Raw genomic sequence first — 13,490 nt, 5'->3', positions numbered from 1 at the left:
GCATGGAGAGAGTCCAGATCTTACAGCATGGTCATTTCAAGAGGAGCTTGTACCCCACAGCAGTGCAACCATGGAGTCCAGGGCATCTCTCCCAGCCAGTTCTGCAGTCAGCCTGTCCAAAGATAGATCTCAGACCTCCTGCCACCTTCTTCCTCCCAGCAAACCTTGCTCAAAACACTATTTTCCTGTCACCTCACACCCAGTTACCATGGTAACCTTCCAAACTCAGTCTCTTCACACCTCGGGATAGTTCTCTTGCAAGCCAGTGGCCCTCAGTGGCCCCATATTCTTCCTTAATGTCCCTAGCTTAGCCAGGTCATTTTGCATAGGCTAGCCTAGAAATTCCTCCGCAGTTTATGGTTCCTCTTCACATCCCAAATAATCAAAATTCTATAATGTCTTAATTTCTAGGGCTTGGCCCTTCCCAGTCTATAACACAGGGTTCAGACTCCTCATTCTGAGGGGAAGAAGCAATGGTTGCCAGCCATTATCTCTGGTTACCAGCCAGTCCTCCCCCAAATCTTCTGGCATGGACAGAAAACTCAGGACAAGGTCAGTCTCACTTTACGTCAGCCCCTGGAGACAATCTCTCAGTGCTTCCAAGTGCAAAGGGAGATTGTCTCCCATCAGGCATGAAGTGAGATACCCCTTCTTCCTTCCAGGTTCTTTATGATACACTGGGTCTCTTAATGAAGACAACCAAAAAAACAGAAAGAGATATACCACTGTCAGAAACAAATTTATGGGCATTGCTGGCAACCTGATGATCACATTTTGACTTTAATGAAGATTGACTAACTAGAGAATTGATTGCTATACTGTGGTAAGCATGTGTCTTCAACTATTTAATGGGGGTGTGGTGGTCACTTTTTTCTCGCAGAAAACTCTTGAAGTCTAACCTGCATCATAAGGTAACAAAATCCTGAGGTGGTAGAGTAAGTTGACAACATCTCTTCGACCTTCATCTGGGACAAAAAAACACACACAACCTAACACATCACAGAGAAAGTGTCTATGCTACTCACTCCGTCTTATGTGAATTTTCTACTTATAGGGAGAAAATATGGGAGCATTCAAAAATATGAATCCTTGCCTGCAGTCTCAAGTGGTGTAGTCCATCCCATTACTTGAATTCCCCCCTCCTTCTGCTACATGTAGACCAGACCTCCAATTGTAGCTGGTACCAAACAAATTATATGCCACAGTGTGTATGTGAGTGTATGCTCTCTCTCTCTCTCTCTCTCTCTCACACACACACACACACACACACGTGCCATTTATATTTGTATGGTACCAGGATATTTCCAGTCAGACTCACAGTATTTCATTTTAGCAGAAATCCTGCATTTGGCAAAAATCTCCAGGGGAAAGACTTCATTCAGTGACCTCACTAACTCCAGTGCAATGCGGCTAATATCAGGTTGTAGCAGATAACCTCTGAAAAGGTGGCATGATACAAGACTACATTTATGTCCCCTTTTTCTGGAGAAAAACAAAAAACACCCCGCCCCATTCACAACATCCAGTACATTAAGTGCACCATGGGCTTTTTCAGGGAGTGCCCTGTACCAAAATGAGCACACCCAAAACCATTTGCAGGGGAGGAAGGTCATATAAACAGTTGTGTTAACAGAGATCAAAGGCTGGGCCAGTGTGAATTACTTTTAGTCAGCAAACTGAATTACTTGTTGTTAGTAAAATTAAAGCTTAAAACATTAAGATACATGCAAACCAAGTGGGCAAGAAAACCATAATGAAGAATATATAACCTCTTCTATGAACAATAATATTCTCTATGTTGCTGAGGAGCTCATTCTTATATATTGGTTGTGCTCAGAGCTTTTTTTCTGGTGTTAGATGCCGTATGCAGTACCAGGGCCTTTTTTTCCAGACAAAAGCACTGGTTATGGAGTAATAAATATAATGACAAATGGACATGTTTGCCAGATATTCAGGGAGAAGGAACTGATCCTGGGTGACAAGGCAGAGAGGAAAAGCTGAGCACATCACACTTCCCCTTCCGGCGTGTTGTGGGGCTATGCATTTTCCATTACGATGTGGGTGGAGCTGGGGTCCTGTTATGAGGGAGGGGAGGCGGGGGGAGCTGCTCTGAGGAGACTCGGGAGGGCAGTGTGTCCTGCAGGTGCCTGCAGGTGCAGAGGGGCAGTGGCAGCTTGTGCCTGTTTCCGCCAGTGGACCATGCTGCTGCTTTTGCAAGGCCAGCTGGTGGCCATGGGCAGCTCCATGCTCCAGATGGCTGGATGAGCCACAGCGGAGGAGGAGAGTGGATCTTGGCAACATAATTTTCTCTTTTGGGGGTGGCTGCTGCTGTTGCTGCAGCTCCTTCCCTCCACCAGCTAGCCAGTCCGCTGGTGCTTTAAGCTTGCCTTTGGCTACCCACCCCTTCCTGGAGAGAAGGGGGGATCTCGCTGGACCTTTCACTACCTACTTCTGTGTGGATGATATGTTTGCTTCACAAGGAAACATAGCACGAGAGATATGAATGAATTCAGATATTGAGAATAACCTTAGAACAGAGCACTTATTTGTCAAACAAGTGAGAATCTGCAAGGAAAATTTCCTTCCTACACACAGAAGAAGAAAAATGACAGTCTAAGGCTTCACTTCTTATTGACTTTGTCCACTGCCAACTTTAGGAGTAATTATAAACAACTGGTGGTTACTTGCGTGTAATTAACACAATACACTTACCAATTGGTAGTTTTGCAACAAGACTGGAGGGTGCCTTCTTATAACAGGCACCACCACAGATACTGTTACTTCATTTTTTGTCTATTAATACTTATATTAAGAGTGCGAGTATTTCTCTCTCTTAAACCTCATAGCTCTTTCTGATAAAGAAAGTTAAGGTAATGTAATTAACATCCTATTTCTGTGCCTATTGTAGATTACTCCTCCATAAGATTACACCACCACAATTGTAAAATTCCTATTGTGTAATTGCTATGATTAAGCCTGTTTTGCTATAGCAGCCCAGAAGATAGATGGCATATTAGATCAAAAGCCACCTTCCTTGAGCTTTGCTTACCCTTTGTCCTGATTAACATTGCTATGAGTTTTATGTAAGCCTTACATTGTAAAGATTCCACTGCTAGTTAAAACTGCTCTATTAGCTGGTTCTCTGATTTTTTTACCACCCCGCCCCCCACATCAAAACCAAAACATCATTCAGATAGAGCTCTAACCAGAGAGAACTTTACTGGAAGGAAAAACAGTAAATAAGGGTGGAGAGAAACATAATATTTGCAGAGACGTTACAATGGTACATCACCTACAGTGCGATCTGAGCTTTCTCCTAACTTTGCCCTTTGCCTCCCAGATGTTTGTTCTATTAAGTATTGCCCCTTTCCTGCCAGTGATCTCTCAGCCAAGAGGAAAGTGCTATTGTATACCTGTCTACCCAAAAGTAAAACTCTTTAAGATCAATGAGGCTTACTCCCAGGTAAATGGGTTTAGGATTATAGCCTAAATCCTGTAGCACTGCCTCTACAACCTCTCACTGCTGTGGGAAGTGGAAGAGCACACAACAATGTTCAAATGCTAGTAAATTCCAAGCACTCATCAAAGCAAATGAAATGTCTAAGCAGTCCAAGTTGATCTCAGAAGCAGAATGTTTGCAAAATGTTTGCAAAAAAACATTTGGCACAGTTCCATAAGAATTTGGTGAGATCCCAGGCTCCCTTCTCATGCCAGACCCAAGTGAGATTTCTACCTGCCTCTGATCTGCTTGTTATTTGTGAACTTGCAAAATTAAACGATTCTATTTTCTTAATGGTAATCAGAATGTACATGTAGTGGTTAGGGCCTATAGGAAGAAAACAGTTTCACACTTCCTTTATGGGACCCCTCTACAGAAAACAGATTTTAACAGCAAAGTTCAGGCATCCTTTTTTCGACAGACCCTAGGAGTTCCAAAGTGTGGCTACATGTGCTGAGCTAGAACAACATCTCTTAGAACCTAGGTGTTGGATCATGACTTAAAATACTGGTTAAAAATTCATTTTAGTACATACTCAGAAAGCATATTAACTTGTTTATTGAGAGATTCACATATTTTTCATGGTTTTCTGCAATCACTTTTAAACTCAAACAAACAGGGATTGCAATAGACTCTTTCCTCTCACTGGATGAGTCACATATTTTCTCTCTCATTAAGCAAAGGTTGTTAGACCACGAATTTCAAAAAATTTACCCCACTCAGCCTTCTGTATGCCTATCTGCTTACCTGGGTTTGCATCCTTGTCATGGAATGATGCCCAACTATTTTTATAATTTAGATACCCCTTTGCATCTTAGAGCTTTTATGTTAGTTGCTTTAAATGTACTGTCTAGAAGGTTCAAAAAAATGCCCTTCCAGAACAGACTTTGCCCCTGTGGTATGAACACACCAGATGCAATATATCATATAATTTTGGACTGCTCTCTCTTCATTCAACACTCTTAACTGGTGATTCCTTTGAAGCTCCAAATATCTACCTGCAAAGAATCTGTAATCCAATATCTAATGAAGGATGATATTTTCGAAACTACTGAGGTTGTTTCAGGATACAAAATTGAGATTCTTAATCTTACCTAATGATGGCTACTGAGTCTTTTATACATTTTGTGTGCTTAATATGTCTGGACTATTAATTTTTTATTGGACTATTTTTAATGGTCTAAATTATGCAAATAAAGGCTGAATGAATGATTGAATGAAAAGTATTTGTTGAAATGCATAAAAATGAATTTGTAAGCAGGAAGCTTTTATTAATATGGGGAAGGGGACTGACTTCTAAGGAAACACAGAAAGGGTCCCGAGATAAAACATAAAGGTATAGTAACTGCTTTGTGGGACCTACAGTTCCATCCTACTTCGAACTGATTATGAAAATGCAATGCCACAAGCAGTGTTTAAGGCCTCTAGGGTGGAAGCAACATTCATGAGTTCATTGTGCTACAGAGATAAATAAAACTGAGCTATCTTACATGTTTGTTACATCAAGGGTATAATAAATGCATTGAACTCTTGTGAAATGTTATATAAATAGAGGCAAGCAGGAGATTGCCATACTGATTGTGCACCAGTTTGTAAAATGGTGGCTACTACTCAAGGGGGAGGAGGAAATTTAGTAATATTCTCTTACCTGCCCTGCAAAGAGGCCACAAACCCCAATTATACAGAGTATGTTGAATACAGCAGAGCCAACGATGGTCCCAACACCCACGTCTCCTTTCGTGATAAACACACCTGAAGGAAGAAAATAATTCCTGTGTCGCTCAGGATGAACAGGCAGGATTTCCCACCGCAAACCAGAACAAGTGGCATTATTCAAGAAGACTGCTGGGATTAAGGAGAAAACACCAGAGCATATTTTCTAAAACTGAGAGAAGCAGAGAAAATGTGTGTAATAAAAAGATTGCTTAAAGGTGTTTTCAGCACGATCAACCAGCTGAACAGTCAAATTCATTATAGTATGGAAAAGGAAATAAGTGCAAAGGTTTCTCATCATCTGGTTAGCAGTACATGCAGGTCTGATCAACGCATGTTAGAATGAGATGGGAGAATGAGCTGTTCCACTTCAGTGGAATGCTTCACTAAGCAAGCAAGAGGAAGAGAGAGAGAGAGAGAGAGAGAGAGAGAGAGAGAGAGAGAGAGAGAGAGAGAGACTGCCTGTTTGCAGCTGTGCCGGTTTTCTACTTGCAGGGATCTCTCTCTCTCCACAGCAGTCTTACATGGCACAGGCACTCTACCACTTTAGGACTTGCATCACCATGTAGCACCTCATACAAGACCCATTCTACTTCATGTGAAGACCAAGTCTTACTTGAATGCCCTGAGCTGTTAGAAAAAGCTTTCTCAGATTTTGCTGCTGTCTGGTATTCGGGGGGCAATGTGCATAGGATTCCAATACACATTGGGGTAGAAATTTGGGGTGGGAAAATACTTGTTTAAAGTCAAATTGCCCGTGCTCAGGAGTTCTTTCTGCATGGTTAGCACTGCATGAAGAGCCTCTGATGTTGCCCACACATTGGGGGGAGGTTGGTAGAGGGGACGGTTGTAGGGCCTGCATGGGCTGCCTCTGTGAGCTGGAAATAGGGGTAAACAGACCAGTTAATTTTGGTTCTCCCTGTTTCCCATTTCCCCAATCTTAAGTTCTCTACATTTTCTACATTTCTGCAGCAGTTTGTGATCATTAAAATTCTTCAGCATGTCTCTTAAGAAACACATTTTTGCATACAGCTTTGACAAATGCACACATTTCCAAAAGCCATTTCTGCTAATGTAATGCATTTTTGTATGTTATTCATTTTTATGCACACCTTTACCTATTATATGCATTCTTTAAAACATTATTTAGTTTGAGAAACTGCATTGCAAAATTTGGATGTGTGGCTTTCAAAGGATAGCTATTATCTAAATTCCTGTGTTTCAGTTCTCATAAAGGTTTTGGAAAGTGAACATTTGATAGATATAGATTTAGATTTAAATATGAGCTGAATGGAATTTCTTCTCCATCACTAGCTGGAACCCTGCTTGATCAAGATCCCAGCTCACAGAGCCAGCCTACACATGTTTGGCAGAAATTTAGATAATTTGAACAACATTACGATTATCCCCAGTCATTTTTTCATGACTGAATATTCAAATTTGGCCTTGATCTAAGAATGAATAACAGTGTTTGGAGGCCAAATTACCTGGTGTGAATGTGATGAATCCTAAAGACCACACATAAGCACATTGATCAATCTAAACCTAGAGAGATGAAACAGCTGAGCTTGCCACATCCTGTGGCTCTGATCCTTTCTTCCCAGAATCTCTCTGTCCTGCAGGGGCCTGAGCTGCCTCCTTGCCTGACCATGGCTGCTAGTGCAGGGTTGCCATATTTCGAAAAGTAAAAACTAGGACACCCTGAAAGTTGTTGAGCTTCCCCCCCACCCCACCGGATGTCATTTCTGCCTTTGAAAATCCAGGAAAATCCGGATGGATGGCAGCCCTATGCTAGTGAACATGTTTTTTCTTAACATAAGTGCATTTTTTTAAAGTAGCTTTCCACTTCCTCCAAGGAATTTTGACTCACTAGCAATCACCCAGCCCGACCTTGCAGTGTGTTATATACTCTGAGGAGAACGACTGAAAATGACTGTGCTGCTCCCCACTCTCTCCACCTAACCTTGACTACCTCAGATGCAACAAAAGAAAACACAGCCTTACACCAAATCAGCTTCCGTTCATCCCAATATTAACTACTTAAACTGGTAGTGGTTCTCCACATCTCAGGTTGGGGTCCTTCCTACCTTGCTACCTGAGATCCTTTATGGAAGTGCTAGGATCTTTATGCGTACAAGGCATGTGCACCTCTTGAGTTATGGTCGAATCCATTTTCATTATCTGTGCAGCTTCACATTAAATGTATCATAGTCACATCTCCCCTTCATGGATCACTGCCTTGCCGTGGCGAAGGGGCTTGAATAACTCAGAGAAGCTATGAACTATGCCGAGCAGGGCCACCCAAGATGGACAGGTCATAGTGGAGAGTTTTGACCAAACGTGATCCACCTGGAGGAGGAACCGGCAAGCCACTCTAGTATCCCTGCCAAGAAAACTCCATGGACAAAGACAACAGGCATATAAAAGTTATGACGCTGGAAGATGAGCCCCTCAGGTCGGAAGGCGTCCAACATGCTACTGGGGAAGAGCGGAGGACAAGTACAAGTAGATTCAGAGCTGATGAAGCGGCTGGGCCAAAGCCGAAAGGACGCTCAGTTGCGGATATGCCTGGAAGCGAAAGGAAAGTCCAATGCTGTAAAGAAAAATATTGCATAGGAACCTGGAATGTAAGAACCATGAACCTGGGTAAGTTGGATGTGGTCAAAAATGAGATGGCAAGAATAAATATTGACATCCTGGGCATCAGTGAACTGAAATGGACGGGAATGGGTGAATTCAGTTCGGATGACCATCACATCTACTACTGTGGGCAAGAATCCCATAAAAGAAATGGAGTGGCCCTCATAGTCAACAAAAGAGTGTCAAAAGCTGTACAAGGATGCAATCTCAAAAATGATAGAATGATCTCGATACGAATCCAAGTCAGACCTTTTAACATCACAGCAACCCAAGTTTATGCACCAACTACTGGTGCTGAAGAAACTGAAATTGACCAATTCTATGAAGACTTACGACACCTTCTAGAAATGACACCAAAGAAGGATGTTCTTCTCATTATAGGGGATTGGAATGCTTAAGTAGGGAGTCAAGAGATAAAAGGAACAACTGGCAAGTTTGGCCTTGGAGTTCAAAATGAAGCAGTGCAAAGGCTAATAGAGTTCTGCCAAGAGAACAAGCTGGTCATCACAAACACTCTTTTCCAACAACACAAGAGACGACTCTACACATGGACATCACCAGATGGGCAGCATCGAAATCAGATTGATTATATTCTCTGCAGCCAAAGATGGAGAAGCTCTATACAGTCAGCAAAAACAAGACCTGGAGCTGACTGTGGCTCAGATCATCAGCTTCTTATAGCAAAATTCAAGCTTAAACTGAAGAAAGTAGGAAAAACCACTGGGCCGGTAAGATACAATCTAAGTCAAATCCCTTATGAATACACAGTGGAAGTGAGGAACAGGTTTAAGGATTTAGATTTGGTGGACAGAGTGCCTGAAGAACTATGGATGGAGGCTGGTAAAATTATACAGGAGGCAGCAACTAAAACCATCCCAATGAAAAGGAAATGCAAGAAAGCAAAGTGGCTGTCCAACAAGGCCTTACAAATAGCGGGGGAGAGAAGGCAAGCAAAATGCGAGGGAGATAGTGAAAGATACAGGAAATTGAATGCAGATTTCCAAAAAATAGCAAGGAGAGACAAGAAGGCTTTCTTAAACGAGCAATGCAAAGAAATAGAGGAAAATAATAGAATGGGAAAAACCAGAGATCTGTTCAAGAAAATTGGAGATATGAAAGGAACATTTCGTACAAAGATTTCCATAATAAAAGACAAAAGTGGAAAGGACCTAACAGAAGCAGAAGACATCAAGAAGAGGTGGCAAGAATACACAGAGGAACTATACCAGAAAGAAATGGATGTCTTGTACACCCCAGGTAGTGCGGTTGCTGACCTTGAGCCAGACATCCTGGAGAGTGAAGTCAAATGGGCCTTAGAAAGCACTGCAAATAACAAGGCCAGTGGAAGTGATGGTATTCCAGCTGAACTATTTAAAATTTTAAAAGATGATGCTGTTAAAGTGCTACACTCAATATGCCAGCAAATTTGGAAAACTCAGCAGTGGCCAGAGGATTGGAGAAGATCAGTCTACATCCCAATCCCAAAGAAGGGCAGTGCCAAAGAATGCTCCAACTACTGCACAATTGCACTCATTTCACATGCTAGCAAGGTTATGCTTAAAATTCTACAAGGCAGGCTTAAGCACTATGTGGACCGAGAACTCCCAGAAGTGCAAGCTGGATTTCGAAGGGGCAGAGGAACCAGAGACCAAATTGCAAACATGCGCTGGATTATGGAGAAAGCTAGAGAGTTCCAGAAAGACATCTACTTCTGCTTCATTGACTATGCAAAAGCCTTTGACTGTGTCGACCACAGCAAACTATGGCACGTTCTTAAAGAAATGGGAGTGCCTGATCACCTCATCTGTCTCCTGAGAAATCTCTATGTGGGACAAGAAGCTACAGTTAGAACTGGATATGGAACAACTGATTGGTTCAAAATTGGGAAAGGAGTACGACAAGGCTGTATATTGTCTCCCTGCTTATTTAACTTATATGCAGAATTCATCATGCGAAAGGCTGGGCTGGATGAATCCCAAGCCGGAATTAAGATCGCCGGAAGAAATATCAACAACCTCAGATATGCAGATGACACAACCTTGATGGCAGAAAGTGAGGAGGAATTAAAGAACCTTTTAATGAGGGTGAAAGAGGAGAGCGCAAAATACGGTCTGAAGCTCAACATCAAAAAAATGAAGATCATGGCCACTGGGCCCATCACCTCCTGGCAAATAGAAGGGTAGGAAATGGAGGCAGTGAGAGATTTTACTTTCTTGGGCTCCATGGTCACTGCAGATGGTGACAGCAGTCATGAAATTAAAAGACGCTTGCTCCTTGGGAGAAAGGCGATGGCAAACCTAGACAACATCTTAAAAAGCAGAGACATCACCTTGCCAACAAAGGTCCGTATAGTAAAAGCCATGGTTTTCCCAGTAGTGATGTATGGAAGTGAGAGCTGGACCATAAAGAAGACTGATCGCCGAAGAATTGACGCTTTTGAATTATGGTGCTGGAGGAAACTCTTGAGAGTCCCATGGACTGCAAGAAGATCAAACCTCTCCATTCTGAAGGAAATCAGCCCTGAGTGCTCACTGGAAGGACAGGTCGTGAAGCTGAGGCTCCAATACTTTGGCCACCTCATGAGAAGAGAAGACTCCCTGGAAAAGACCCTGATGTTGGGAAAGATGGAGGGCACAAGAAGAAGGGGACGACAGAGGGCAAGCTGGTTAGACAGCGTTCTCGAAGCTACAAACATGAGTCTGACCAAACTGCGGGAGGCAGTGGAAGATACGAGTGCCTGGTGTGCTGTGGTCCATGGGGTCACGAAGAGTTGGACACGACTAAAAAACTAAACAACAACAACAAGTCACATCTAGTTGTAGATTGAGCCATTCTTCACATCTCTTTCTGCATGGCACATGACAACAGGGATGCCATTCAAAAGCACATTGTTTTGTACTTACTAAGAACACACAGGTGGGAAAATTCCCAACAAACATAATATTTTCCTGGGTAGTCATCCCAGGAAGATCATCCTGGGGTGTTGTTGTTGGCACTGGGGCAATCTTCCAACAACATCCATCCCATCCTTCTGCCAGTGTTTATTGGACTAAGGTTAACCTTGTGGATTTGGTCTTCTACCCAAAACCTGGGTGTGCATATCTATCCCCCATCATCTTTGTGGGAAAGATAAGGCACAAAACTATTAAAAAGCTACATTTACCATACTTTCGCAGTTACAGCAAGAAAGAAGTGGATGATTTAGTTACCTATGACAGATGTAAACAGTTCTGGAGCAGAGCTGCCGGCTGCCATGAAGGTTGCCCCTGCCACATCTTCACTCAGGTGCAGGCGCTGTGGAAGAAGAGAAAAGTCTCTTATCAGAAGCAAAATATAACCCGTCCCCAGGCTATTAGTGTTTCAGGACTCAGGATTCATGGTCGCCTCCAACATCCTCCCCAGGCAGAACAGTATCAAAGGATATGCAATGCAGTAGTAGCTGCAGCGGAATCCTTTCCCCAAAGTATTACCTCCAATGTCACTCTAACACAGGAGGATGTTGGAGGTGCGCAAGGGGCATGCAGCAGAACTCTTTAGGGATGCTATTTATCTTTCTGATAGTTTGGGAGCACTGTCATGGCTACTCTGCATGGTTTCATCCTATGCTCCTCCAGAGACACACAGTTTTTTACAACTTTACTCTTGTCTGTGTCTTTTAAATGGGATATTAGCACATTGTTTCTCTAGCAGCTTTCTACTGATGTTCAAAATAATTAGCTGTCAGCTGCTGCCTGAACTTGAGAAATTATTTATATTATTGTTAAATTATCATTATCAATTACTTGACTGCTGGTAAGAGGAATTATCAGCCTGTCCCATTTGATTTTCCATGTATAAATGTCACATTATTTTATACTTACAATGTTATAAATGATTTCAGATATCAAAACTTTACACACTTAATGTTTCTCAGGCTTGGAATTTTAATAACAAGCTTTTTATGTTTCAGTTTTATTTTGTATGATTTTTACCTTAAATTTGTGATAGCTCAAGCTCAATAAAAACATCAAATAAGAGTAGATTTTTATTTTTGCCTCTAACAGGTCGATCCTGCTGATCGACACCATACAATTAAAGCTCATTCAACACACTTTTAAAGCACATGACTTGGTACTTGATTCATATGCTCCAGGGTTGGCAGTGGCCTTAAATCAAGTTGCTACAGTTGTTCATGAAAGCTATACCAACCACAGCAATATTTTTCTAGAAAAAGCGGTGCCAGAGATCTCCCTTGTTCTCTTAGCATGGCAATGGAGCCCACCTGAGAGGTGCTGTAAATGAACTCCAGCACATTCCAGCTGAAAAAAGACCTGGCTATGCCCATAGAGATGAAGTGTGTAAAACCGATGGGATGTAAACAAAGGTTACAATTCTGGTTTGGTAATTTCATTAATAAATATGCGTAAGTAGCATCAACATAGACTTACTTCACAAATCTTTTCCAACGAAGGGACAAAGAAATCATCACAGACAATAGCCAAAGCATAGAACATGTAGACAGCCTGCAAGAACAGAAAGCATTGTGTTTACAAGGCACCAGTTAAAACAGGATACTGTCATAATTTAATTATTTCAAAAGAATTAAGAACACATTATGTATACTGGTTTGGAATGACATCAAAGATATACCACAGAATTAAATTGGTGTAGTAGTCAACCCTGCTGTCTAGGGAACCCTGGAAACTGCAGTGTGTGTGGGTGTGGGTGTGTGTGGGGGGGTGTCTTTAGCAGATAAATCTCAGTTCTCATCCCACCCCCTACTCATCCCTAATACACATCCCTACCCAGAAAAACCAGCACTTTTAAACAATTTGTTTTTAATGTTTGCTTTTTATCGGTATTTTTAAATGAAAATTTCATCTTGTTTAATAAAAACCGCTTAGAGGTTTTTGGTGATTAAGAGGCATATACATCTTGTCAAATAAAGAAAATAGAATTATTTGTGGAAATATGTGATATATGACCCTGTTCTGTGGAGTTAGCATCCCAGATGAGACTGTACTTATGCAAACAATTGAATAAATTTCTGTTTCAACAAGCTTTTTCTGCTGTCTCAAAAGGTCTTTATTGTAGAAGTTTATTCTGGGTTCTTTTTCAACCTCTCTTTAGTTGTGGGTTTTTGTACTGTTTTTAAAGCTGTTTTAGTTGTTTTGAGGCTCATTTGAAAACAATTCATACATTAACAAGCAAACAGTAATACAGTGGTACCTCGGCTTACAAACTTAATCCGTTCTGGAAGTCCGTTCTTAAACTGAGGCGCGCTTTCCCTAATGAGATCTCCCACCGCCAGTGCCCTTCCACAGTTCGGCTTCCGTTCATAGACTGAGGTAAAGTTCGCAAACCGGAACACTACTTCCGGTTTTGTGGAGTTCGTAAACCAAATAGTTTGTAAACAGGGCTATTCTTAAACCGAGATTCCACTGTAAAATCAATATATTTTTGTAGTGTAGCTATGTCCCAAATTGCATTTGACACACTTTTCAGATTTTCAGTATGCAAAGTGCTCCATTATTTGTTTTGCACCTGGAAGGTACAGGGACAGGATGGTGGAGAGTTCAAGGATGTGTAGGAGAATCAGAAGGAGCACCGGATTGGCTCTGACGGTGCTAAAAATACGTAATTAATGCCACTAATGAAC

The 13,490-nt window shown here is 41.8% G+C and overlaps 1 protein-coding gene across 3 annotated transcripts in view; it reads right to left on the bottom strand.

Moving 5' to 3' along the window:
- The window catches only part of SLC24A3 (solute carrier family 24 member 3), a 147,251-nt gene that overhangs the window by 29,938 nt on the left and 103,823 nt on the right, over positions 1 to 13,490 (bottom strand). For all 3 annotated transcript variants that reach the window (XM_083448706.1, XM_083448704.1, XM_083448705.1), the window contains exons 4-6: positions 12,280 to 12,354; positions 11,062 to 11,146; positions 5,148 to 5,251 (exon numbers count right to left, since the gene is read on the bottom strand). In XM_083448706.1, coding sequence (XP_083304832.1) covers positions 5,148 to 5,251; positions 11,062 to 11,146; positions 12,280 to 12,354 — 264 coding nt within the window. The remainder of the gene's footprint in view (positions 1 to 5,147; positions 5,252 to 11,061; positions 11,147 to 12,279; positions 12,355 to 13,490) is intronic.

This window comes from Podarcis tiliguerta (assembly GCF_965153285.1).
Source record: "Podarcis tiliguerta genome assembly, chromosome: 7".
NCBI lineage: Eukaryota > Metazoa > Chordata > Lepidosauria > Squamata > Lacertidae > Podarcis > Podarcis tiliguerta.
This window is presented reverse-complemented; position numbering and strand designations above follow the sequence as displayed.